This window comes from Nyctibius grandis, chromosome 31 (genome assembly GCF_013368605.1).
Source record: "Nyctibius grandis isolate bNycGra1 chromosome 31, bNycGra1.pri, whole genome shotgun sequence".
Classification (NCBI taxonomy): Eukaryota; Metazoa; Chordata; class Aves; order Nyctibiiformes; family Nyctibiidae; genus Nyctibius; species Nyctibius grandis.
Window position 1 is genome coordinate 1372502 of NC_090688.1, and position 27687 is coordinate 1400188.

The 27687-nt window shown below is 59.5% G+C and overlaps 1 protein-coding gene across 1 annotated transcript; it reads right to left on the reverse strand.

The window, feature by feature from the left end:
• Positions 1-1610: 1610 nt before the first annotated feature.
• On the reverse strand, positions 1611-12434 carry LOC137674914 (AN1-type zinc finger protein 5-like). Its single transcript, XM_068420727.1, has 7 exons — positions 12333-12434; positions 11508-11849; positions 10190-10363; positions 8094-8187; positions 7259-7377; positions 5482-5592; positions 1611-2377 (listed from the first exon to the last, which is right to left on the reverse strand). Exons 3-7 carry the CDS (start codon positions 10338-10340, stop codon positions 2229-2231), a joined length of 624 nt encoding a protein of 207 aa, XP_068276828.1. The 5' UTR covers positions 10341-10363; positions 11508-11849; positions 12333-12434; the 3' UTR covers positions 1611-2228.
• Between the last annotated feature and the right edge of the window lie 15253 nt (positions 12435-27687).

Consider the following 27687-nt stretch of genomic DNA (forward strand, 5'->3'; position numbering starts at 1 on the left):
GTTCTCAGCCAAAACCTCAACAGTGAAACCCGGCCTCACCACGCACCCCAGCACCGCACTTACAGCCCGGGTGTGTCCCAGCACTAAAACGTGCCGCCACTCGCGTGCTCCAGACCTGACGTGGATCTACCCAGAAGCAAAAACCTCAGGAAAAGGCTGGCAAGAGCCAACCTCGTTTCCGCTCCGCGCTGGCAGGGGATTTGCATCGTTTTTGGAGGCCCGAACCCTCTCAGCAACACCGTATGGCGGTCGCTGCCGCAGGGCGCAGGCCGCTTTGGCTGAAATCGGATAGGAAAAACGAATGATCCCCCCGCAATCACCGGGGCAGAACTGCCATAAATGGGGAGGAAACCAGCACTTGAAAGAAGCTGCTGTGATCTTTCCCCGATTGCCGGTTCAGCCTCTGCAGCTCCGCTCTCCGACACCCTTCTACAAGCCGATGCTGAGGGAAACGCTTCCAAAGCGTGGGATGGCCAGAAGTGGGGCAGAAGCTGCTGCTTTTCCACCAGGACTCATCCGGGTTCCTCTGCTTGTGAGGCTGCCGGGAGCCCCATGGCAGCAGCAGCCCTGCTCCCGGCGCTCCCAGGGCCGAGAGCCCCTCCCGGGGTGCTCCGGCACGGGCGCAGCCCCTGCGTGGTGCAGAGGTGGCTTTCGGTGCACCTCAGGAGCCTCCGCCTGCCTTTTGCTGCATAACCCAGCCCCATGTTTTCCTCTCTAACAGCCCCAGAGCCCTCCACAGGTTTTTTTCTGGAGTGCTACCGAGCCCGGCATTGGGCTTTCCCTGCACCCCAGAGCCCTCCACGTGTGTGTGTGTGTCTCCCAGAGCCCTCCAAGTGCCTTTTAGGGTGCTCGAGTCCTCTGAGTGCTTTCAGTGTACCCCAAAGCTCTCCTCTTGCCTTGCCTTGCACCCTGGAGCCCCCCCCTGAGTATTCCAGCACCCCCAAGACTTCTACAAGTCTTTTAGTGGGCCCAGGGCTCCCTGTGGGCTTTTCTGAAAGCCCCTACATGCATTTCTGGGCACCCCAGGACCCTCCCTGTGACCTTCCACGCACCCTGCAGCCCTCCACATACCTTTCCCCGTGCCCCAGATCCCTCTGTCCAGCTTTCAGAGTGTCTCCTGGGGACCTGGCCCTGCCTCTAACCCCATGGGGACAAGCAGCGAGGCAGGAGAGCGCGGTGGTTGGTGGGCTTCCCAAGATGTGCTCAGAGGGGAGGAAGGCTCTCACCGAGTATCAGCGAGGCCCACGGCGGGAGGAAGGGTCCCCATCACCCGCCCGCGCGCAGGGACAGGAAAGGAAGCGGAGGTTTGGCAATCAGAGCTTTGTGCACAACCCTGACGAGAAAGAATCGCGTAAGGCAGAAGGCGGGGAGCGGAGGGGAGAGGTGCAGGCGCCGCTGTGTTACATCAAACCTCGCCCGGGAAGCGGCCAGCGGTTACTCAGGGGGTGGTGAAGCACGGGAGGCTGGTGCAAGGGTGTCCCTCAGCCCAGGCACGGCCCTGGATGCAGCAAGGCCGGCAGGATCGCTCCCTCCCTGCGGCGAGAGGCACGAGGCAGCGAGCGGTACTCTCCTAAAGGTCCTGACCTGCGGCTGGAGTGTATCTATGTCGCTTCAAGCCACAAAATTAACTTTACTGTAACTCTTGCTGCTTAACCACCTCGGTGCTTCAACAACAGTGTCTCGAAGGGATGGGAGGGCTTATTTGGGGTGTTAAAACTACAGAATCATCTCTTCTGCATCTGAGACCAAACACCTCTCAGGGAGCAGGAGGCAGCCATGCTGCTGGGATTCCCCAGCTCCCAGTTTGACATCCGCCACAAAGAGACAGATGGAAAGAGGGAACCAAGTCCAGCGGCAGCTCGCGGGCTCCAGCTGCGAGTCCTGGGTGGTTCGCAGGACTCGGAGCTGCTGGCAAACCGCCCTGGCAGAAGACAAGTCCGGAGGTCTCAGCACTGCAGCGGTGGGGCAGGACGGTCCCTTCTCCTTTGGGAAGCTGGTTGAGAACAGATCGGCTGAGCTGTGGGGGTTGGACGGGCAGGAAGGGAGAGAAGGAACAGCAACTGTCTGCCAAAGGGGTGCGAGGAGTTCCCATGGCCAGGTGCTGGTTCGTGTGTGCTGCTGGAGTCCCCATCGCACCACTGATGGGGCTGGGAGGAAGAGGAGGAAGGCTGGGAGGAAGGGGAGGAGCACCAGGCCACCTGGCTGCAGTTCGAGCTGCTCAGCCCCCTTCACAACTTCTGGATTTTCTCAGCGATGACGACGGGGTTCTCCTTACGGATCTTCTCGGCAGCTTCCGCCTTGTAGTCGTAGGGGCAGGCGTGCATGTCGGAGTACCGGTGGATGGCACAGAACAGGTTCCCGCAGCGGCAGTCGAAGCCTGAAGGGAAGAAAAGCAGAGACAAAACCGTGTTAGTCCCCATCCAGCCTGACAGGAAGGCGGCAGGGCCCCCCCTGCTCTTTCCTGCCAGGCCAGGAAGCACCACTAAGGCAGAAAGAGACAAGGGAGGGGGCCGCTGTCCCTGAGAGGCGAAAGGGAGTCTCAGCGCGGGGGAAGACCACCGGTGGCTCTTCAGTTTCCTCTGGCTTAGCTGCTCCCATGAGCACACACGTGCTCTGGGCAGCCCCAGCTGTCACGGCAGTGGGAAACGCTCCCAGAGCAGCTGCTCTCCGCGTTCCTCAGGGACAAGGGACATACTGGGAACTGCAGAGTGCCAGATTGCTAATCCAGACCAGGCTCCCCAGGCAGCCTGAGCTGGAGTCGAGTCCTCCGAGCCAGCCTGGCTCCCCAGGCATCACGCAGCAGCATCTGGACTGACCAGCAGTAAGCCAGCAAGCAGCAAAACCTTCACCTCATTAGAATCACTTTCAAGCTATTTAGGCTTCAAAATTAATAATTTAGTCACTTCACTTGGAGACAAAGCTGTTCAGAAGCGCTACCACTATCACAGCACACTGGGAAACTGAGGCAGGGAGCAGGGAGTTTGCTGCAGGACAGCAGATCAGCTCCCCGTCGCGCTGGAGGTGAATCACGCTCTTTCCTTCTCACGTCTTTCCAGCTACAGGTTGTAAAGACCACAAACACCTTGCTACAAGGTGCCAGTTTACTCCTATTGGAGAAAACCCATTTTATCCTAAATGCCCTGAATTCACGGGTGTTCTCTGTAAGTTCATTCCTAAAGGAGAGGAAACTTCTCTCAGTTTGAAGCTCTTAAGGAAACACTCATCCAGGCAAACAATCCTCCCTGCAGACCTGAAGGCTGGGCACTGAGTACCCTGCCAGTCCCAGGCTTAGAAACCCACATTTGTTCTATGACGGCGCCCTCAAATACCCAGGCAAGCTTGAGCTCCACAGTGCCAGGTGCTGGGCAGACCTCCCGGGCCAGACTCTGCCAAAGCAGCGTACACCGATGAAAAAAGAAGTGTGTGTGCAGTCCTGGGCTGGTGAACGCACCAAGGAGGCTCCGCTAAACCAGCGAGACCTGCACGGCTCGGGGGTTAACTTTTTCCAGGGAAAGAACTAAATGCTAGAGTCAATTTAGAGGAATGATGTTTTTATTAACAACCCACAGCCAAGTTGATTGCTTCATGAACTGCCTTTCCAGGGCCAGTTTTCCCATGGATACCAGCCACCTGACAGCATCTCAGCACCTCTCTCTCCTCAGCTTTACAGCCTGAACACCGAGAGCCATCCTGCTCTCAGGAAGCTGACGGCAGAAGTCACAGAATCACAGAATCACAGAATGTTAGGGATTGGAAGGGACCTCGAAAGATCATCTAGTCCAATCCCCCTGCCGGGGCAGGATTGCCTAGACCATATCACACAGGAACGCGTCCAGGCGGGTTTTGAATGTCTCTAGAGAAGGAGACTCCACAACCTCTCTGGGCAGCCTGTTCCAGTGTTCAGTCACCCTCACCGTAAAGAAGTTTTTCCTCAAATTTAAGTGGAACCTCCTGTGCTCCAGCTTGCACCCATTGCCCCTTGTCCTGTCGAGGGATGTCACTGAGAAGAGCCTGGCTCCATCCTCTTGACACTTGCCCTTTACATATTTATAAACATTAATGAGGTCACCCCTCAGTCTCCTCTTCTCTAAGCTAAAGAGACCCAACTCCCTCAGCCTCTCCTCATAAGGGAGATGTTCCACTCCCTTAATCATCTTCGTGGCTCTGCGCTGGACTCTCTCTAGCAGTTCCCTGTCCTTCTTGAACTGAGGGGCCCAGAACTGGACACAATACTCCAGATGCGGCCTCACCAGGGCAGAGTAGAGGGGGAGGAGAACCTCTCTCGACCTGCTGACCACACCCCTTCTAATACACCCCAGGATGCCATTGGCCTTCTTGGCCACAAGGGCACACTGCTGGCTCATGGTCATCCTGTTGTCCACTAGGACCCCCAGGTCCCTTTCTCCTACGCTGGTCTCCAACAGCTCTGTCCCCAACTTGTACTGGTACATGGGGTTGTTCTTGCCCAGATGCAGGACTCTACACTTGCCCTTGTTATATTTCATTAAATTTCTCCCCGCCCAACTCTCCAGCCTGTCCAGGTCTCTCTGAATGGCTGCGCAGCCTTCCGGGATCTCAGCCACTCCTCCCAGTTTTGTGTCATCAGCGAACTTGCTGACAGCACACTCTAATCCCTCATCCAAGTCATTAATGAATATATTGAATAGAACTGGTCCCAGAACCGACCCTTGCGGAACTCCGCTAGACACAGACCTCCAACTGGACTCTGTCCCGCTGACCACTACTCTCTGGCTTCTTTCCTTCAGCCAGTTTACAATCCACCTCACTACCCGATCATCCAGACCACACTTCCCCAGTTTAGCTGCGAGGATGCTGTGGGAGACCGTGTCAAACGCTTTACTGAAATCGAGATAGACCACATCCACAGCTTTACCATCATCTATCCACCGGGTAACATCCTCATAAAAGGCTATCAAGTTGGTTGAGCAAGACTTCCCCTTGGTGAAGCCATGCTGAGTGCCCCTAATGATCCCCCTATCCTTGATGTGCCTAGAGACAGCACCAAGGACAAGTTAGCATTAACAAATGGGATGAGTCTTGGAGTGGGATTTTCAGTTTGGGTCTAACTCAGTTCCTGTCACTATTGAGAAAGCTTTATCGCCAGCTTAAATAGGAGAATTAGATCCACAGTGAGCGCTGCCTTTGCTTCTACAAGCAGCTTTTGCCGAGCAACAAGAAATAACCCAAGGCACAGCTCCATCCAGTTCTGCATCCAAGGGCTGGCAGGGACCCTGACAGCAAGCGGCAGACTCCCCAGGCGCAGGTCGGAGCTCCCCTCCCACCTCCCCTGCAGCACCACGTCTTGCGGGTGTAAAGTACTTTTTGGAGGGGTACCTCCAACCACTGGCCCACGCCGACCCTCTGAACCCAGGCAATCACAGAGCAAGATCTGTTTGCAGCGCTACAAAACTCAGGGCTACTGAGGCCCCAGGCAGGTTTACCCCCCAGCCAGGCTCTTACCAGTTAGCCCTATCTTCTTCCTGCAAGTGAAGCAGCGATTCTTCTTCTGTTTCGGTTTCTCTGAAGCTGTCTTGCCCTCAGTTGTGTTCTGGGATATTTCAAGCAGGGTACCTGAAACAGAGGCAAGAGTTTTGCTCCCCTTCTTGATAAACCAAGCAACACATCTGTTTTATTACAGGAGCTGCTTGAGGCCCTGCTGATTCTGGGTTTGTGCCATACACCTCTGTGTGCACATTGCCCTGGCTGACATAGCCCAGCCTGCGAGATTTGCCTTCTTCCACAGAGATCTACACCTCACACAGCCGCCTGTTTTCTCTCTGTTTCAAATTCCTCAAGTTCAAGGCTCAAAAACACCAAGGAGATATTAGTTTAGCTAAGGCAGACGTGAGGTAACGTGACGCCGTTTAGCTCCTGCTGAGACAAGGTAATACTGAGTAGAACTGCCTGGTGCTTGCCGTAGGTTAAGCATGTGTCTGGACAGTCACTACAGCTTAGCTGAATTACAGTAACTCAACTGCACAGCCGAGCCCAGAGTTAATCTTTGCATGAAAAAAAAAAAGTTAACCCCTTGTAAGTCCTACTAATTATTTTTGCTGACTCTTATGTAAGTGTTCCTCGTATGTAGGTCTCAGAATGCTTTACACAGATACTCATCGCTGTCTCTAATCTACCAAAAGGAAAACTGAGCCCTGAAAGCCAGATTGTTAAAGGTCACTGACGCTCAGCAGGATTTCCTACAGTACCTAAGCAGGTTAGAGAAGTCAACAGGAGGGAAGAGCTCCAACTGCTCGCAGATACACACCTGCAGCGCACACTGCTCTGAAAATCAGGCTAAAGAGACAAACAGTCCGAGGCAGAGCTACCTTTGTGGATCTGACCCTGAACAACTTTCTAAAAACCCCACGATCAGAAGAAAGGGGCAGGCTCTTCCAAGCCCCTCTTTCACCAAATAGTCTCTCACCTGCCTGTTGTAAATTGTCTCCTGGGCTTGCAGGCCACGGATTACCAAATCCAAAATGCACAGTCATGTGTGGTGACTAGAGCCTGGTTTTTTTTTTAGCAACCAACAGATCTTGGGGGGTTTTTAGCTTTGAATGCAAGCAAACTGTCAGCTGAACTAAAGGAGGGTGTCTCCAACGCAGTGTCACTTGGTTACAGCTCCGCTGCAACACAACAGCTCACCCTGAACTCATCAACTGGAGGATGTACCCTGCTGGGCAATGACACCCGTGCTCCTCTGTTGCTCCAAGGTACCCACTTTGCAAACAAAGCGAGAGCGTTCACACTCCCCTCGGAGGGGCAGGTATCCCATCACCCACGATGGCAACCACCTGCCCCTGGGCACCGTCACAAACACGTCTCCTCTCTCCCAAGACCACACTGGATCCGTCTCCTTTCCTCCCTCAAGAGATGGCAGGGAACTGCAGCCAACAACAGCCATGCAGCAGGCCGTGGGACGCTTCGGGCTTGCTGCCATTCACTAGGAAAGGCGTCATGGAAGATTATCCTCCTGCCAGCCAGTCGAGGGCTGGCAGCTACTCAGCCCTCAGCCCACAAAGCAATCTCTATCGGCCTGCCCTCAGGCACAGCGTTCTCTCTCCTCACTGTTTCAGAAACAAACCGTTTGCTCCTTAGCTCTCTCGCTCGGTGTACCTTCCCTGCCAGGAGGTAACAACTACCCCCTGGAGTTACTGACCACTATTGTACTTGTTGCTCAAACCAACTTGCAAGATTGGTGTTGTTCAGACTCATGCAAAGGCCAAACCAATCGGTCTACCTGATGAGGAAGACGCCGACGAGGCTTCTTCTGTCTTAATGAATTCTTCTGTCTCACTGTTGTTCTCTTCTCTGGATATGCTCATGGCCGTCATCTGATGCGTCACAGGAGTCTGAGCACTGGGAGCATTTGCAACAAACAAACAAACAAACAAAGCAGAGAGCAAACACAAGTATTTTCTTTTGATGAACAGTTGCGTGGGAGAGATCTTCAGCCCATAAAGTTAATTTCATTATACTCAGAGGTAGCTCAGCAGTACAGCAGGCCAATTCCCCTTGAAATTTGGGATCAAAGTTCTTTATAGACACAAATGGAATGAATCTGTGATGACCTCAGTTTCTTTTTCCACCCAATGATATCTCAAAGCCAAGGCAACAGCCCATCCAAACAAGTCCAGGGACAGGGAAACAGTTATGAGTCAGGACTGTAATGCAGTGGTACAGCTCAATGCAGTAATATCTTCCTTCCTGTCAAACATGACCAAGGTCCCTAACCCTGCTGTCGCAGCTTCCACACTGGATCATCACCAGGTGCCTTCACTTCAGACTGAGTTGAAACCCAACAATTTAACACAGCTAGTGACAGACAAGGTGCACTGGCTCTAAGAGAACCAGGATGCTACAGGTTTTAATTTACTACTGACCTTCTGGTACCTGACTCTACGCATCAGTCATCATCATCAGGGACAATCTCAATCAAGATAAACCAGGGTCACGATGAACAGTGTTTGATCCAGCCTGCGTTACAGATCCCCTTGGCCATATGAAGGATGAGAGCCTACCCCTTGTGTCCCAGGGCTGTAGATCCCCCCCGACCCCGTAGACTATCCCCCTACCTGGCTTTCGCATCCTCAGGTGTGGAGTCTCCCTCTGCACGCTGCCCCGCAATTGAATCTGAAGCCATGGGGCTGCTGTTGGGACCACTGGGTGCTACGAGACAAGATCACAGTCTTGGTAAACTCTTAAATCAGCAAGTTCCTCGTGTGCTTGACAGCCAAGGAGAAAGCAGGTTGAGTGCTTTCAGCTGGCTTTAACCTCCTGCTCCCTACCAGGAGCTGGGAGGGCACACCCTGGTTGGGATCACTCCTGGATCCCCTATTCTTATACTCTCCCCTCCAAATTTGTGCATAGGTCTCTGTGGGGATGACACCTCCAGGCTGGCCGGACCTCCCTGTGACCCGGGGCAGCTATTCTTAGATTAGATCAGGAATGAGTCCTTGTACCAGGATCATAACATCCCTCTGAGATGAGCTGCTCGTCTTCCTGAGGACTGCAGGCCTCGTTTAGGGAGATCTGCTCAGCTCCCCAGGATCTGCGAGTTCCCGTTTGAGGGATGAGAGTTTATTTGCAGGAGTTACGTGCTGAATGCCTGTCATTACTGTGTGTTTTTTTAATATCTGGTAAAATCTGACTTCAGTCACTCATGACACCTCTGTCATTCTTTGATTTCCCTTCTTTTCCTCAGCGTTGCAAAGCAAACTCCACATCAGCATCAATATTCTCCTGTCAGTTACCAACACACCTTGAATCCAACGTTACTTTGCAACTCCTCCAAGGTGTAAGAACCAGTTCCTCATCTGCTGAAAGCAACTGGTTTCGATAGAAACATGTTGGTTTATGTCAGCCGAGGAGCTAAGTCAGGGTCTTTAGAAAAACCCTTGGTCAGGAAGAGCTGTGCTCCCAACGTGTATTTTGGGAATTCAAGGAAAGCCGTTATTACACTCAGGAACGGAACTGCAGGCGGCCTCTAGAAGACCTCTCCCCCTGTACTTGGCACTAGTGAGGCTGCACCTTGAACACTGTGCTCAGTCTTGGGCCCCTGACTAAAAGACCTTGAGGTGCTGGAGCGAGTCCAGAGAAGGGCAACGGGGCTGGTGAAGGGTCTGGAGCACAAGTGTGATGAGGAGCGGCTGAGGGACCTGGGGGTGTTTAGCCTGGAGAGAAGGAGGCTGAGGGGAGACCTTCTGGCTCTCTACAACTGCCTGAAAGGAGGGTGTAGCGGGGTGGGGGTTGGTCCCTTCTCCCAGGTAACAAGTGATGGGACAAGAGGAAATGGACTCAAGTTGTGCCAGGGGAGGTTTAGATTGGAGATCAGGAACAATTTCATCCCCAAAAGGGTTGTCAAGCACTGGCACAGGCTGCCCAGGGCAGTGGTGGAGTCCCCATCCCTGGAGGGATTCAAAAGCCGTGTAGATGTGGTGCTGAGGGCCATGGGTTAGTGGTGGCCTTGGCAGTGCTGGGTTAACGGTTGGACTCGATGACCTTAAAGGTCCTTCCCAACCTAAAAGTTTCTACGATTCTATAAGGCGTTTCTCACTACTATTGCACAGCCTGCATGTGGGGCGTTTGCACAACCTGACAGCAAATGAAAATCCTGCTAACGATGGAAAGAGCATCCTCTCTGTGCACCCGCTGCCTCCCAGCTCGGTGGTGTCACCTCTGTTTAGCTGCAAGAGCCAAACCTTTTATTTCATTGTTTCTGATGGTCAACGCTGTTAAGATGAGAAAATTACGCAAACCCAAAAGGCCAAATTCTTCCCAAGTAAAATTTCATTTCAGGGATCTGTCACGGTTCCCAGCAGTCAGCACGTAACTCAGGGGAGCAGGTAATAGCTAAAAATTCAGGCCACTGTTAGTGCAAGTGAAGTTTTACAGTTTACTGGAACGTGCTGACTGGGCCAGGGCTTCACAAACAGCTGGGACTGGAAAGAAAACAACTGACCCCCCTACAGGGAACAGAAGCACTCAAAGGTTCAGGTCTTTGATTTAGAGGTTTGGGTCTACACAGAAAGGGAAAGACATGAGTTTTCCAGGAGGGAATAAATCTGCTGGTGCCCAGTACCATGCTCTGTCCCAGTTGCTTAACACAGTTTGTATCCAGGCACCCATTTAAGATAGACTGAAGCCAGATTAAGATAGAAAAATCCTCTACCTGAGGGGCTGATCCGGTCACTGCTCTGCTGTCTCTGTAGAAACTCCTTATAGCAAACGGAGCACATCCCGTTGGTGCGGGGGCTGCCATAAAATCCACAGCCTGTGGTACACAACAGAGGCACCTGCGTCTGGTTTGTCTCCTGAGCCATCCTCTCTCCTCCAAGGCCTCAAGCTACAAACAGGAATAAAAACAAGGGAGCCGTTAGGGCCAGAGCGCTCATTCATTGTACGCTGCAGCTGATCAGGAAGGAGCACAAAGGATCCCGAGAGAGCCCGGTTCCTGCACGTGCACAACAACACGATTCAAGTCGCTTGAGCAAGGGGTACCCGGGGCTCGTAACCAGCCACAGGATTGGGGTCCTGGGGCCTTGAGCCATCCAGAGCTCAGCTGCCCGGAGGCTGCCCAGGGTCAGACTGAAACGCCGACAGGAACCGGCTCCCCGTACCCCCTCCTCGCGCCGTGAGGGCCCTAAACTCCCGGTGAAAGACGCGCACGTAAAGATCTGCAGGAGCCACTCTCCAACGGTAACAAGAAGTGCCACTGCAGTGTGACAAATTACTCCTGCAAACACTGAAACAAAGAATGCCACTCCAACGGCCAGAGTCCAGCCTAATCAGTTACATTTTGCGCTTAGTGGCTTTTGTTTTCGTTTCCAGCCTGTTTCACTTTTTTAGTTCTCAGGAAGATGACGTAAGTGATGCAAAAAGAACCCACTGACTCTCAGTTTTGACATATTCATGTATTTTCTGACATACGCTGGCTGATATGGGGACCGTTAGCACAGTTAGGCTGGAAATAAGAATAAAGTTTCTTTCCAGCAGTAAGATGCGATTCTGGAACACCTTCCTGAGGGAAATCGCAGACACGGTGAAATCTACTTTTAAAATGAATCTTAATAATTCCTCTCTGGATCACACACAGTTGCCTCCAGACCTGGGAACTGGCCCCTTCCAGCCACACATGGTGTAGCATTTACACAGCCAAACCGCACTGCACCCCTTTAAACCAGAACCATAAGCAGTAACTCCCGGCAACAACAAACACCAGTTCAGATGTGTGCGAGCACCGTGGCTGTGGCGACTCCAGCTTTGACAGAGGACAAGGGGAGAGGACGTTTGCGGGACCGTGGCGGCACAGGTGGGTCCATCTCAGGCGCAACGACACAACGTTGCTACCGGGAGTCCCCAGCCGCGATTCCCTTTGTGGGACGCACAAAGTATCCACCACTTCACAACTAACTTCGCCGCTTTCTTTCACGCTCTTACAAAACCTGCTCCACCGAGGGAATAAAACAACAGGAACGTGAAATAATTACCCTCCCAGGAGCGCTCCTGTGGGATGGACGTGGATCAGCTCTGGTTTGTTCCTCCTTGTCCTCAGCTGGGTGATGTGAATCTCTGCTCTGCGCTCGGGGCTCCCCTTGCAGAGCTTAGACCGTTATTCCTGTTACCAGACCACGAGTCCTCGCTGGCCCAAACCAACCTCTCCTTCGGCACCAGTAGCCAACGGAGCCTCCTTCGCACCGGACCCTCTGGGGAGCGGCTGTGGCTAACGCAGAGTGGACCTGGCAGGCTGAATCCCCGTGGATGGTAACCGGGTGGTAACCACGGCCACGCACAGGCAAATATTCAGGAGTTGCTTCTGATTTTGAGCGTCCCTGGAGAGAGAAGGCGATGACCGCTGTGACTTTGGACGAGTTCAGCTCTCCCTTAGGAAACAGCCTCAGCCAGCAGTGACGTGCAGCGGGAGCCAAGCAGCACAAGGCTTTATGCAAACCCAGCTGAAATGAAGAACCCTGGGGAAAACCGAACCGCTCCCTCTCCCTTTCGGGCTGCTCTGCCCCTGCACCCCGAGCGCGGGCAGGCCAGGGCGAGCCGGGCAACCCACCGCCTGGCCAGGGAAAGCCACAGGCCACCCGCCCACCCCGGCACCCTCCGGCCGAGCTGCCCCAGCTCAAAGGCCGGCGTTGCCCCGGAGGGGGATCTCTCCCCGTGCACCCCCCACCCCACCCCGCCGCGGCCGGGCCCCGCGCCCCTCTCCCCGCCCGCGGTGGAAATCGAGGCCGAGGCTTTGCGGCCTGCTCGGCGGCGGGCAGGGCCGGGCCGGGCCGGGGCGCTGGGCCGCGCCGGGCCCCACTCACCGGCGGCGGAGGCGGGCGGCCGCCGGGCCGGGCTAAGCCGGGCCGGGCCGGGCCGGCCGCCGGCAGGCTCAGACGGGCGGCGGACAGGGCGGGCTGCCGGGAAACATGGCGGGCGCTGCCGGCGGGACCGCGGCCCCCGAGCGCCCTCCCCCGGGGAGGGCCCGGCCCGGGCGGGACGGGACGGTGCCGCCGCCTGCAGCCGGGGCCGGACAGGCCTGGCCTATAGCTGGGGTACGGGTGTGCTCTGGCTATAGAGCAGGGGTCAGAGACCTCCCCTGGCTATAGGGGCTAGAGTATAGGTGTGCCTGTGCTATAGGGGAGGGATTTGTGATCCCCTTAGCTATATGGGACCCCCCCCACCTATAGCTGGGGGGCTGAGACCCCCCTGTGGGTATAAGGGGTGGGATACAGCCAGACCCCACTATAGAGAGGGGATCTGGGAGCCCCTGCTATAGGAGCTGGGACACAGTTGGACCCAGGCTATAGGAGAGGGGGTGAGACCCGTGTCCCCCCAGGCTATAGGGGCTGGGACATAGATATTCCTTGACTGTAGGGAAGGGAGCTGGGACCTTCCTCCCCAGCTATAGGGGCTGAGACATGGGAGAGGACTGGGGACACCCCCTTCTCTAGCCGCTGGAGGAGAGGGTGGGCAATGCTCTTCCCCCCCCAGCTATAGTGACCAGGACACAGCTGACTCTACCACAGCTATAGGAGCGGGGCTGGGAACACCAACCCCCAGCCCTTGGGGCCATACCCCATCTATAGGGGCTGAGCCGGCAGGTCGTGGTGCCCCTCGAATTAATCGACCCAAGCGCATGCTCGTTCTCAGCCTCCCCCCAGACGGGTTCCCCGCAGCCCCAAGGCCCACAGGGCATCACTGCTGACCTGAGGGTCAACCCCACCATCCCAAACAGAAATGGAGGGTGGGATGCTCCGGGCGATTCTCTGGCTGGAAGGGCCCCCTGGCTGCAAACCTTTCCTGCTGCTCTTCTCCGAGCCCTGGATGATTTTTTTTTGTTGTTTTTAATCAAAGTTTTGCTCAGGTGTTGTCATGACACAGCTTGTCACGGGGCTGATTCATCTCCAAGCCCACTGGCCCATGCCCAGCGTCCAGGCCTCCTCCCTGCTCTTGTGAATCAGTGATCATAGGGTGCCTGGGGCAGATCACCCCAGGAGAAAGTGCCCGTTGCTCAGCCGTGCTGGGGCTCAGGGAACACCCAGGAGCAAAACCCTTGAGAAGCCACCACAAAGCTCTGCTCCAGTGACTCCCCACCGTCTCCCTGGCCCAGAGGGGCTATGTAAAACTTTGTGCGTTAGCCCTAAGCCTTGGCAGGCTGTTGGAGAGGGGTTTCTGCTTGTCTTTGGTTTGGGGCCGAGGTGCAGACGGGGCTTTGCTCTCAGGGCGCCTTTCGGGGCCAGCTCTGGCCGTGCAAAGGCACCTTTTGGGGCAGTTTGATTTGTTTGTGCCAGCTGGCGTGGGACATGCACTCAGCTGAGGGGCTGGGCAGGCCACTGCCTGAGCACCCCCGGCTCCCCAAGCACCCCCGGCTCCCCGAGCATCCCCACCTCCCCGAACATCCCCATCACATAGTTCCCCGGGGCCAGCACCGGCGACAACCAGTGGCCACGGCCGCGTGGCCACCAGATGGCACCAGGCCCCCACGGCAAGGCGGGCACACGGGCCTCCACGCACTCATCCAGCCCCCCACCCCTGTACCCTCCCTGCCATGTGCCCTTCACCCTCCCGGGCACCCCTTGCTCGCTACCAGCCCTGCAGAGCGGAGTGGGTCCCTCTCTAGCACTGGGGCCCAGCTTCGCTAATGAGGGTCCCTTGGCTAATGAGGGTCACTTGGCTAACGAGGATCCCTTGGCTAACGAGGATCCCTTGGCTAATAGAGACCAGGGGCCCTGAGGCCACCAGCACCAGCCCAGGGTGTCCGTGGCCCCCAGGAGCTCTCAGTGCTGCTCCACCCTCCAGTGCTGCCATCCTGCTCCCCAGGCCCTTTGGCTTTGCGCCGGGATGGGAGAGGGGTCAGGGCAGCTTTTTGGGGGGCAGAAGCTCCAGCAGCCCCGGCTGGGCGAGTGAAGCACAAGGGCTGCTCTGCGAGGGCGGCTGCGAGGAGACTGGGAGCTCCTGGACGGCTGGGGCAGAGCGGGGGGCACCTTGCTGGGGGGGGACAAGGCTATGGGGCGAGGGCGGTGGTGGGGAGAGCAGGGCAGGCCGAGCTGCGGGGTTATTAATACACATTATCCCGTGATGCTCTGGCACAATTTTCAGAGCCAAAGCCGGAGGCAGCTCCCGGCCCATGCAGCCTGGGTTTGTCCCTTCCCTGCTCTGCTCTCCCCTTGTCCCCAGGACCGCCGCGGTCACCCACCACTGTCACTCCCACAGCACCGGGACGCGCTGCTGGAGCATCATCTCCATCCACCCTCGAGCTGTGGCAGTGGAGAGGGGAGCTGCCTCCATCTCTGCCTGGCTGCAGCGGCCCTCTCCTAAGCATCTTCTCTGCCTGGGTTATCTAACGACCATGGCAGAGCCCTTAAACATCACTCCGCTGAAGGGAGCGAGGTGTCCGAGGAGGGGAGGGCTGGGGGAGCCAGGAGCAAACCAGTATCGATTGCCGGCCAATTCTCACTGTTATCAGCGCAGCGTAATTAAAGGATGAGGACGCATCGCCCATACCCTGCCTGCCCCTGCGAGACCAGGCACCAGCTCATCGGCTCAGCCGCATGCACGCGTCTGCACACACGCAAGGACTGCACGTCTGCACACGCGTGCCCGCGGACGCTCGCAGCACATGCGTGTGCATGCAGACGCACAGGCGCAGCCGCGCAGGCGTCCTCGGCTCGCCAGCGTCTGCTGAGCTTGTTTTCCCTGCGGAGTTAATCTCCCCAGCCCGCTTTGCTGCCTCGTTTTTCTCTGCAGCCAAGATGTGCCTCCATCTGGCTCTGGCTGAGCCCGGGGAGGGTGGAGGGCTCTGGGGATGGCTGGCAAAACACTGCCGGGGGCTCTCGCCCAAAGACGAGCTGGAGCCATGGGAACTTGGCCCATTTCTCATCCTCAGGGTCCTCCATAAAATATTTTCTCCCCACATGCCCATCCCTCCTTCTCCCTCCTCCTCCCTGCTACCCCAGCACGCAGGGGCTGGGTCCAACCCTGCTGCACCCCAGGGCTCTCCCAAGCTGCCAGTTGGACGCTTGCCCTACGGGCATTTGGTTTCTGATGCTCTTGCAGGAGGAGCATCAGGGTCACACAGCTCTGAATTACACTGTTTACATCCCATCGCTGGCGGGCAGTGTTTGGGAGCACCAAAGATGCCAGCAGGGATCAGACCCCCCGCTCAGAACGTGCGTTGTGGCCCAGTGTGGTAACGTGGATTAGAGAATCACAGAATTCCAGCCTGGTTGGGGTTGGAAGGGGCCTCTGGAGATCACGCAGTCCAACCCCTGCCAAAGCAGGGTCACCCAGAGCATGTTGCACAGAGTTGTGTCCAGGCGGGTTTGAATATCTCCAGAGAAGGAGACTCCCCACCCTCCCTGGGCAGCCTGTCCCAGGGCTCTGGCACCCTCACAGGAAAGAAGTTTTTCCTCATATTGGGATGGAACTTCCCGTTATGCACGGGCAATACCCGCACGGTGGGCCTTGAGACATGGCAGGAGCTTTGCACGTGGTTTCCATCATCAGGAAGCTCAAACGCCTCCACCCTCAGAAGTAAACCCAAAGTCAGGATCAATCCCTGGTCGAGCAGACCCCAAATCACCCCCATCCCAGCCTTGTCCCCATGAGCTGTGCTACCCGCTGTCTGGCAGTGCAGCTTGAGAGCAGCATCTGCTTGCAGCCCAAAAGGCCAACCGTGTCCTGGGCTGCAACCCCAGCAGCGTGGCCAGCAGGGCGAGGGAGGGGATTCTGCCCCTCTGCTCCGCTCTCCTGAGACCCCCCCTGCAGTGCTGCGTCCAGCTCTGGGGCCCCCAACGCAAGAAGGACACGGAGCTGTTGGAGTGAGTCCAGAGGAGGCCACGAAGATGCTCAGAGGGCTGGAGCCCCTCTGCTCTGGAGACAGGCTGGGAGAGTTGGGGCTGTTCAGCCTGGAGAAGAGAAGGCTCCGGGGAGACCTTCTAGCACCTTCCAGCACCTGAAGGGGCTACAGAAAAGCAAGAGAGGGACTTTTGACAAGGGCATGGAGTGATGGGACGAGGGGGAATGGTTTTAAACTGAAAGAGGTGAGACTGAGATGAGATATTAGGAAGAAATTCTTTGCTGTGAGGGTGGTGAGACCCTGGCCCAGGTTGCCCAGAGAAGCTGTGGCTGCCCCCTCCCTGGCAGTGTTCAAGGCCAGGTTGGATGGGGCTTGGAGCAACCTGGTCTGGTGGAAGGTGTCCCTGCCCGTGGCAGGGGGTTGGAACTGGATGGTCTTTAAGGTCCCTTCCAACCCAAACCAGTCTGTGATTCTGTGATTCTGTTTCCAGTGGCTGCCCCAGGAGATGCTCCCAGAGCGGTGGGGAAGGAAGGAGAGTGTCTGGGCTCAGGTTGTATCACCTGGGGGGGAGTTTAAGCAGAAAACCACGGAGGTTGACAATGGCAGGAGCCCTGTTCTCCCCACCCCACCGGCCACTCTCCTCCCACAGTTCGGGAGCCCCGTGCCAGCTCTCACTGCTGAGCATCGCCCCTTCCCCAGGAGAGGAGCAGGACTGAGCCCCGACACCCTGCCCTGCCCACTGGACATCACCGCTTCCCTCTCCCGCAGCGCCCGGCCCTGCTCCGGTCCAGCCCTGCACAGCTAACACATTAACCCAGTGCTCCCAGTGCTGCACCAGCCCCCGGCGCAGCGTCCCGCACTCCCTGCCTGCGTGACACACATCTGGGGAAGAAGAGAGGTGGAAAGGGGGGGGGGGGCATAAAATCCTTTTAATAGGCTCAGTGGGCTAGAAACCCCCTTGCAATTACCACCTTCTCCTTGTCCGGCGCACACAAAGGACTCGCCGGGGTGCTGAGCATGTTCCTGACAAACCCGACGCGACCGCGGGAGCCGGGAGGAAGGAGCGGACGCGGGAGCCCTTTCAGACGCTGCTATTTGGTTGCAAACTGCTTAATTTCCTGAACAAAATGATATTTTTGTTGTTGTTGTTGTTTTGATGGAAGGACGGCACTTTTTTGGCATGGTACAATCCCAGGGCTATTCATCCGTCGCCACAGCAACGAGCTCCATCAATGGCCATCTGAGATTGCGGATGATTAGAGACAACATGTAAAAGGTGGAAGATGCTGGGCACCTCGCAAACCTCATCTTCCCAAATGACTTGAATTATCCTCATTATTTCTCCCCGGCCAATTCTCTCCCCGATCTGCGGGAGATGTTGCTGTTATATAAACACGGGAAGAGCCGAGTTATGAGAGCAGGTGGAGGAGAAGGGAACGGTCCCTTCTGGTGGGGATTGACCTGGAAAGCTCATGACATGGAGGATGAAACCCTCTGAGATGCTCAGGGAGCTGCAAACATCTTCCTGCACTGCTCAGGGCTGCGGAGGAGCGAGGCCACGCTGCTGTCGGAGCAGTGGGGAGCGTGGCCGAGCTTTGGGGTGGAATATCCATGATCTCTGCTTGTCCCTGGTCCTCCAGGATCTCGCACCCTCCTTCAGCTCTGCCTTGATCTGTGCTGCTCCTTCCCGGGGACACGGCGGGGAGTTTCGAGTCTCTTTGCTCTTGTTCAGGGACCCAACCCGTCACCACCACCTGTTTTGGGGGTAAACCAGAGGGAAACAGGTCGCTGGCGAAGGCACAACGCATCCCAGCGGAGGGGCTTCCCGCGGTAGCGGTGTCAGCAGGGCTGCGCCGAAGCGGGGCAGCCGTGAAACTTTAATGCCCGCTTGCAATATTCATGGTGCGTTCGACGGCGAGGGGGGAGTCGCACCGAACGGCCTGAATATTTCATGGGTGGCTCCGCGCCGGGATTTTGGGGAGGGTTTCCTCCGCTGCCGCCGCATCCCCACCCCACTGCGAAGTCTGAGCCGTCCAGTGTGGAAAAAGGGGAATGACACCCCAATGTACAGCCAAAGAGTCCCACAAAAATAATCCAGGGGCTTTAAGGCCCCTGCCCAGGGTGGGAGGAGTGGATGTGTCCTTTGGGGTGTCCCTCTGCTCCGGGGAGGGATGGGAGACCCCCAGTGCAGGGCTGTGGGGTCTCTGGTGTGACCTCCCAAACTGCCTTGGGTGGATGCCCCCCACCCCGGGTCCCAAAGCACCGTGTGGGTGACCTGGAGTGTCCCCCCCCCGGGGCTGGGCTGTCCTGGGGCCACCATGAGGGATGGGGACAGCAGCCATCCCTCCAGACACTTTGTAGGGACTCACGGCCACCCTCCAGGGCCACGGCCAAGAGGATGGGATACGGGTGAAATCCTGACCCCCACCAAGGCACAGACCCCAGCCCTGAGCACGCTGACGGGAAGGGTGGCCAAGGGACACATTCGTCCATCGTTTTCTCCATCAAACGGAGAGGCAGGAGGGTGTGGGTGCTCCCCCCCGGCTCAGCACCCCAGGGGCCAGCACCAGGCAGGATCAGCTTTGCCTCACCTCTCTGGAAGGATGCTGGGGCTTGTCCTTGGAGCAGGGGACCAAGGACCGCTGTCACCTCCCCTGAACAGCTCCAGGGGAGCAGGGACATGAGGGACAGCTCTGCCCTGACGTGGGAAGGTGGCTGTCCTTGGGGCAGGGGGTGGTCCCGGGCAGCGGACCCTGCACTGTGTTTTGTCCCCACGCTCTTCCGCTGCCAGAGCTGGCTGCCACCGCAGAGCCACCGTCCCCGCTCCACATCGTCACATTGGATGTGAGATGCTGACACCTCCGAGCTGGGACATTCGTGCCCTTGGAGGGGGCCACATGCTGGCTCCTGGCTTGGGCTCATCCCCTGCCATGGGTCCCCACCATGTCCCAGGTCCCCCCACTCAGGGAGCACCCCCCGGCTGGGATGCTCACCCCAAACCCTCGCCAGCAGCCCCAGCACCGCGTTGGGGACAACGGCCAAAACTGGGACAGGCCCTTTGCAGGGACCCGCGGCTCTGATCAGGCTAAATTGGAGCTGATAATTAACAGCAGGAGAGGAGATCGATTAGGGAAGCGGCTGGCGCTGCAGACAGGGCCAGGGACAGCCGGGCTGGGACCCCTCCTGCTGCCTGAGGTCCCTGCTCTTGTCCTGCGTCCTCAGAGGAGGAGGATGGGACGTGCACGTGCGAAGGCTCAGCCAGGTCCCGCAGGGAGCCCATCGCCAGGCTGGGGGTGACGATGGAGGGGAACCTCCCCCACCTCGCAGAGCCCAGGCCACGCGGGTGACGGAGCCAGAGCCACCGCTCCAGGTCGGGGAGCTCCAGGGTGGGAGAAGGAGTTAATTCCTACACCGAAAAGCTCTTTGCCGGCATCTCGTCTCTAATGGAAGAGTCATGTCGGATTAGCGGGCGGCTGCGCGAGACGCGGAACGAGCGCCCTGCCTGCCGGCACCCGGCCCCGGGGGAGCGCCGGGGAAGCCATGCGGAATGGCAGATCTGGGCCACTGTGCCAGCGCCGGCGGGGGACACGCAGGGACCGCGGCCAAGGACGGGCACGAGGGCTCCGCTGCAGCGAGCTTTCACGCGAGTTTGTGTCCCCATCACGGTGTCTCGGCGTCCAGCCATGATGCACCCACGGTGCCTGGGGATGCTTTTCCTCTATTCCCAACCAGCCCGGAGAAAATGGGGTTCAGAAGCAAGGACACCCCAAACCCTGCGGCACGGCAGCTCCGGTTGTTCGCAGCCGCTCTCCCCGCGCCTCCGCCGCTGCAATCCAATAGCCGAGGGCGAGCGACGCCCGAGCGGTGGAAAAGTGGGTCAGGCACATTGGACACCATGTGCTTCGCCTCCCCTTTCACACTCCTTATCGCAGCCCTGATGGTAAATAAACCAGCCTGTCTCCCCAGCAACCCAGCCGGCTGCCGGGCCGTGCCGGGAGCGGAGTCCAAGGTGAACCGCGGTGCCGACGATGGGAGTCAACCCAGCCAGGACCCAAGGGATGAGCGATAACCCCCAGCCCATCGGCACAGGACGGGGAGTGGGGACTGTTCGGCAGCCCAGAAGCACCATCCCGGGCACCAGTGTGGTGGGTGGGATGGGAAAGGTGGGAAGACCCATAGCCGAGTTCCCTGCAGAGCCCAAGGTGGGAAAACTCTAGAAAATGGGAATATTTGCCATCAAAAAGTGCAGTGAGGTGTTTGGGGCACCTTTAGGGTGAGCGTGTCTCCGCACCTTGCTCCCTCGGGTCCCCTGCAGCAGGAGCAATGGCTGAAAGCATCCCAGCATCCCTGACCCACTGACCCATAAAAACGAGGTGTGCCGGAGGGGCCGCACCCCGTATCACCCAGCTGAGCATCCCCCTGCCACAGGTAACCCCAGCGGCACCCCCCGGGCAGGGCTGGGCCACCCTGACCCCCCTTCTCCCTTCTGCTTAAATCAAGCAGAGCCCTTTGTTTCGTGCTTTCATGTTATTTAATTCTCCTCTCCTCACTTGCACTGCAGGGGCAGCGGCTAAGCCCGAGGCTTTGCTAAGCCGGGATCGTATTAAAAGAACAGAGAGGAAGAGAGTTTGTGGCTCTAAGCTGCTTGTGATAACAGAGATGGATTTAAGGAAACTGCTCCCAGAGCGATATTACTGCCCAAAACCACCCAGCCCCGGGGAAGGCGGTTGGGGACGCGGGGAAAAGCCCCGGGCTGGTCCCCATTGGGATGTGCCGGCACCGCTGGGCTGGGGAGGGTCTTGCCTGAGCCCCCCCGGGGCTGGGACCCGCAGCCGGGGCTGGAAGCGGCCCGTTTGGTGCCCGCCGGCAGCGATGGGTGCCTCACCTGGGTGCATTAAAAGCTAAGTCCTCCGGCACGGCTTTTTCCAGAGCGGCAGCCAAAAAGGTGCTTACGGGGCCGAGGCGGGAGGCTGCCAAGCCCTAATTAGAGCCGCTCAGCGGTGCAGCGCGTTAATACACAACCTTTCGCCTCCGGAGGCCGGGATTTAAACCGCAGCGAAACTGTCTCGGGGATGCGAGCGCTGGGGTTGGGGTGTTTGGGTGAGAGGGGAAAAACTCCCTTCGCTCCCCAAACCCCGGCAGACCGGGAGCTGCCCCTCGGCCCGTGGGTGCTTGGTGTCCCCATCCCCGGCGGGACGCGGGGTGACCTGAGCCTGGGCACGGGGAGAAGCCAGAGCAGCTCCTCGAGCGCTTTCCTCTCCCCTGCTCTTTCTTTCCACATTAACGTGTTGACTTTGGCCAAGAGCTTTTCCCACTGACCTACTGATCTTTCCTATTTCGGGCCCTGGAATTAAGGGATTGCTGGGATTAACTCGGGCTAAAGCCTCCAGATCGGCTCTGGAGCGGGACGCCCAGGTACGGGTGCGGCGGGGGGCACCGGCGGCAGGAGGAGGGAGCCAAGCAGCGTGGGTGGGTGCAGCACCCCATGCTCAAGCAGCTCGGGTGCTCCCAGCTCCTGCTTCTCCCCTCCCCGGGGTTTTGGACCCGCTGCAGTCAGGGCTGAGCACCCGCCCAGGCAATGGGGAGGGCGAGGGTGCCCAGAAGCCCCACCCCGGGGCTGGATGGGGCATGGATGGTGCTCTGAGCACCACCCTGTGCCCAGCCTCTCAGGCGCTGTCCCAGCAATGCCATCGAGGGTCCGGAGCCGGCCAGGGCTGTGCGAGGCTGCAGACACGGCTGCGGTGGCTACCAAGCCCCTTCCCCGGGAAGCAACTGGTTCCCACAGCAGAGTCCTGAGGGAGCAGCTGGGACGGGGTCCCACAGCCAGCAGCATCCTCCTGCCACCACCCCGGGGTCCCACAGCCATCCCCAGGAGGATGGTCCCGGCCTCCGGGGCAGCTGCCTGCATCCCAACTCCTCTGCCTGTCCCCCAGGGTGACACCTCAGTGTCACCGGGTCCCCAAAGCCCTCGTTGTCGGCAGCAAAGAGAGGTCCGGCCATCATCTCAGCTGAGCCATGGGGATGGGGATGGGGACAGGGTTGGGGATGGGGATGGGGACAGGGATTTTTTGCAGCATAACCACAATATCCTAATTTAGGGGTGCAAAAAAAATCCCCAAATAGCCCCTTTTCACCCCAGTTTAGAAACTCCCCCCAAAGACAGGCTGCCTGGAGGGACAACCCCGGCGAGTCCCCATCCCACATCCCTGCCCCAGCCCTGGGGACCGTGTCCCCCCCAGGTGCCCCAGGTCCCCCCTCGCTCCCCGCTGGGAGAAGCGGCATCACATGAAACTCGACATTTTTGGGGCTGGGAAGTTCAAAAAGATGGAGGCGAAGGGAGAGGGGTGGGGGGGACACGGAGGGGGGCCAGGACCAACCCGGCTTTGAAGGTGCCTGGAGATTAACTCAAGGCCGCGGCGGAGACTCGGAGACTTTTACAGCAAAACCTCATTAAGGCGAGAGCTGGGGGGGCCGGGGGGAGCAGGGAAATCTTCTAAGCAGGAGGAAAAATGTTTGATTCAGCAGAAACAAGTGGGAAAAAAAGCCCTCTCGTGCCCCCCCCCCCCCGCTTTTATGTGTCTCGGGGGGATCGGGGTGGAATATGAAATCGGCCCCTTCCCTCTTTCCTGTTTATCTCCTAATTACGACGCTGGAGATTCGGCAGCGCCGAGCGGTGCCCGGGCTGGTGCTGGGCGGAGGCAGCGCTGCCTGAGCCAGGGGCGAGAGCCAGGGGAGCTGCCCGGGGAGCCCCTCTGTGCCCCAGCGCTGCCAGGCTGAGCCCCCCGGGGCAGCGAGGAGGGAGGGGGGGTGTGGGGGGGCCCAGCACCCTCCTTCAGGCGCCGTTATTTGGGGATCATGGGTGCAGCGAGTGCGCCAGGACTCTGCAGCTCGGCCCCGGGGCACACTGCCTCTGCCCCTCAGCCTGGGGAGCCCGGCGGGGCGAGCGGAGCCACGGGCTCGGTGGAGGGGCGGAGGGGGGGGGTGGAAGGCGAGCCCCCCCAGAGTGACCCCCGAGGGGCGGGTGCTGCGGTCGCCCACCTCGGCACCTCGGCCCACTGACCTACTTTGGGCATCGCTGCGAGGCGGGCGTGTGGGGGGGGGGGACGGGGATGGGGATGGGGACGGGGATGGGATGGGGATGGGGATGGGGATGGGGACAGGGATGGGGATGGGGATGGGGAAGGGGATGGGGATGGGGATGGGGATGGGGATGGGGATGGGGATGGGGACAGGGATGGGACGGGGACGGGGATGGGGACGGGGATGGGGACGGGGATGGAGACAGGGATGGGACGGGGATGGGGAGGGGATGGGGATAGGGATGGAGATGGGGATGGGGACAGGGATGGGGAAGGGGATGGGGAAGTGGATGGGGATGGGGATGGGGATGGGGACAGGGGTGGGGATGGGGACAGGGATGGGGATGCCACGCTCCAGCCAAGCAGCAGGGAGATGCCCTGTCCCACCCCACGGGCACCCACAGCCCCAGCCCGGGGCACAGTGGGGTCCAGCTCGGCCACCCCCAGCCCCTAACAAAGGGCTCAGCAGCCACTAATTGCTTGGGGCCCCCCTCGGGATGCAGGGTGAGACCCCAGGCCCCTTCCCCAGCCTGCCGGCAGCTCTACTGCCATGCCTCCAATTAGCCTCGTTATCCCGCGTCGCCGCTGATTAAGGGCCGGGTCATTGCGGTGGCGTTGGATGTCCCTTATGGCTGCGCGGCAGCAGCTATTGCATAAGCGGGTGTTACGTGAGCGGGTCAGGCCGGCGCGGGGGCTCCGGTTACACGGGGGGGGACAGGGACAGGGATGGCCCCACACGGGCTGCGGGACTCGGCGGCCCAGCCCACTGCTGCCTCAGTTTCCCCTTTCTCCACGCTCTGCTTTGCACCCACCACCTGCCCTGGTGTGCCTGGACAGTGCCCACCCCACCCCACGGCCCCACACCACACCCCCACACCACACCCCCACCCTACAGCCCCACACCACAGCCCCACACCTCGGCCCCACGCCACGGCCCCACGCCACGGCCCGCTGCCAGCCGTTGCATAACGCGTGCCGTGGGGCAGTGACTCGCGCCGTGGGGCAGGGCCACGTGCCCAGCGCGGTGCCGGCTCGGGCGGCTGCCGGGTGTCGGCGCGGGCGGCAAAGCCATGTCTGGTTGCTGTGGTCCGAGGGCACCGGCCCCGTCCGGCGCAGCTGGGGGACCCTCGTCCTGCACCACCGGAGCGCTTTGGCGGTGGCTTGGCAGGAAGGGTGACGCTGATGCCATGGAGGGGACAAAGCGGTGGCCGCCTGTCCCCAAGCGGGGGGTCTCTGTGCCCTGGGGGAGGTCACGTTAGGGCTCAGTGGTTGCAGGTGCCTGCAGCTCCCCTGTAGCCACCCTTGCCCCCCGGCACTGGGGACAAGACCCCCGCCTGGCCCTGGGGCTGGGGGCTGCCACAGGGCACGTCCCCATGCCGGCACCTGAGGTTTGGGGGCACCGACGCCGCAGCCACCGGTAGCGGGTTCACCCCGTGACCTGCTCCCCGCTGGGAAACTGAGTCACGGGGAGGCGAAGTGACCCAGCAGTGCCCACCGCGGGGACCGGCTGGCCGTGCCAGGGCTCGGTGAGAGCGGGACAGCCCGACACAGCCCTGATGGGGGGCTCAGCGGCGCAGGGCCGGTCCCCGAGGGCGGGTGAAGGGCTGTGGGCGCAGGACGGGGTGAGGGGACGCGGTTCCCCTCTTGCTGGGTGGGGCGGGAGCAAACAGTGATTAAGGCGAGGTGGTGCCATCCCGAATTCCTGCTCGCCTCCAGCCCAGCGAGGGCCGACGGGCCCGAGCCAGGTGGCAGAGCCGGGCTGGTGGTTACAGCTCGGGCACGGCCACGGGCTGGCAGCGCCCCAGGGTCCGTCCTGGCCCTGACCACGAAGAGCCGGCGGCGAGGCCGGGCCAAGGAGGAGGGGAAGGCGAAGGGCTGGACGGTGGCGGGGCGGCAGTTTTTGCTTCTTATCCATTCCCAGTGGCCGTCTCCACCCCACGCCACTGGTGCCCAGGGCTGCTGGTGCCACCTGGGACAGGCTGGATCCAACACGTCCCAGCTGGCTCTGGCTCCCCGGCGCTGAGCCCAGCTCCAGCAGCTCCAGCTCCAGCCCCTCCAGCCCCACTGCTTCCCCCATCGCTGGGGACGGTGCCAGCCCATGCTGGGTTCAGCGGCACTGCGCCCCGCGTCACGCTCCCAGCATGGAGGGGGAGACAGTTTTTAGCGAAGGTCCAGTGACCTCCAGTGCTGCTGCCTGAGCAAGGGGAGGGGATGCTGCTCCTCTCTCCAGAGCAAATATTACCTGCGGGGCTTGACTGTCACCAGCGGTGAACTGGCTCCACCTTGGCTCTGGCTTTGCCGGGACCAAGACCCTGATTTAAACCTGGCCAAACCCGCAGGGTGAGGCCCCGGTCAAGATAAAAGCGGATCCTGCTCTGGCGTAACCCCTCCATCTCCACCACTGCGGCCCCAAAACCATGGGGCTGAGTCCCATCCACGCTCGGGTGGCCCCACAGCATCTCCTGTCTCCCCGTCGGTGTCGGAGGGTGGTGGCTGGGTGCGAAGGGTTAAGGGGAGGGTGGCGGTGGCGGGGAGCGGGTGCGTGGGTCCCGCGTTGCTCACGGCAGGTGTGGTGCAACTTACGTAACCCCATATTTTGGGCTGTGCCAGGGCACTCGGGGAGTATTTTCGCTCTTGCTCCGGCGCAATTCGGTGATGACTGTGCCAATAGCGGCAATCGGGGCCGCGCCGGGCGAGCCGGCGACCGCCTTTTGGGAGGGGCGAGTTCGCCGGGGCTGGACCCTGCGTTCCCCGAAGAGTCACCGCGTTGCTCCTAGTCTCAGTTTCCCCATCTGTGAAATGGGGCTAATGAGGCTGACCTCCTTTGGGCAGCGCTCGTGACCTTCGGGGATGGGCAACAGCCTCGCGCCGTGCACGCCGCCAGCCCAGGGGCTGCCCCAGCTGGGGCCGGTCAAGATGTGAACTGGGGTGGGATGTCAGGGGCTGCGATTGCAGAATCACAGAATCACAGACTGGTTTGGGTTGGAAGGGACCTCAAAGACCATCCAGTTCCACCCCCCTGCCATGGGCAGGGACACCTTCCACCAGACCAGGTTGCTCCAAGCCCCATCCAACCTGGCCTTGAACACTGCCAGGGAGGGGGCAGCCACAGCTTCTCTGGGCAGCCTGGGCCAGGGTCTCACCACCCTCGCAGCAAAGAATTTCTTCCTAAGATCTCATCTCAATCTCCCCTCTTTCAGTTTAAAACTGCTCCCCCTCGTCCCATCACTCCATGCCCTTGTAAAAAGTCCCTCTCCCACTTTCCTGTAGCCCCTTCAGGTGCTGGAAGGTGCTAGAAGGTCTCCCCGGAGCCTTCTCTTCTCCAGGCTGAACAGCCCCAACTCTCTCAGCCTGTCTCCAGAGCAGAGGGGCTCCAGCCCTCTGAGCATCTCCGTGGCCTCCTCTGGACTCGCTCCAACAGCTCCGTGTCCTTCTTCTGTTGGGGGCCCAGAGCAGGACGCAGCACTGCAGGGGGGGTCTCAGGAGAGCGGAGCAGAGGGGCAGAATCCCCTCCCTCGCCCTGCTGGCCACGCTGCTGGGGATGCAGCCAGGGATACCATTGGCTTTCTGGGCTGCCAGCGCAGTTGCCGGCTCATGGCGAGCTTCTCGTCAACCATGATGGACTGAAAGCAAAGCCGGTAAAGACCAAGGCGAGATGTCGCCCCGCGTCCCATCTGCGTGCCCACCCATGCGGAGCGCGGTGAGGAGGAGGGAGGAAAGCCGGGAGGAAGGAGAGAATCCGACCGGCGAGAGCAGCGAACTCGTTCCCAATCGCCATCAGCAAAATCATGTCAGACATCAGCACTGGAGCGCAGCAGGCGGCTCGGCCCCCTCCGCCCCCCCGCACCCCTCTGCCCCCCGGCGTCCCCCTCCCCGGCTGCAGCCGCTCCCGCGCCGGAGCAGAGCGAGGTGGTAACTCGGCGGGTGGGTGGGAGCACACCAAGTGCCACCGCGGCTCAGCCCCGCTGTCCGTCTGCTGCTGCTGCGGGCGAACGGTGCTGGGAGCGGGGTGGGGAGAGCCCCTCTGCCACCAGCCCGGCAGCGTCCCCAGACCCCCAGCTCAGCCCCGGGCTTTGGGGTGGGTGAGGGTTGAAATGACCCTCTTCAACTGTGCTTAAATGGTTTAATTTAAGGGCTTGGGGGCCATGGTGCCCCTTGAAGAAAGCAACCACGAGGGCAGGGGGGAGGCCTGGGAGGAGGCAGCGATGCCACGTGTGTGATACTAGTGGCAGCTACATCTGTGCCCATGGTGGATGCCACCTCCATGCCCGTGGCTGATGTGGTGTCCATGCCCACGCC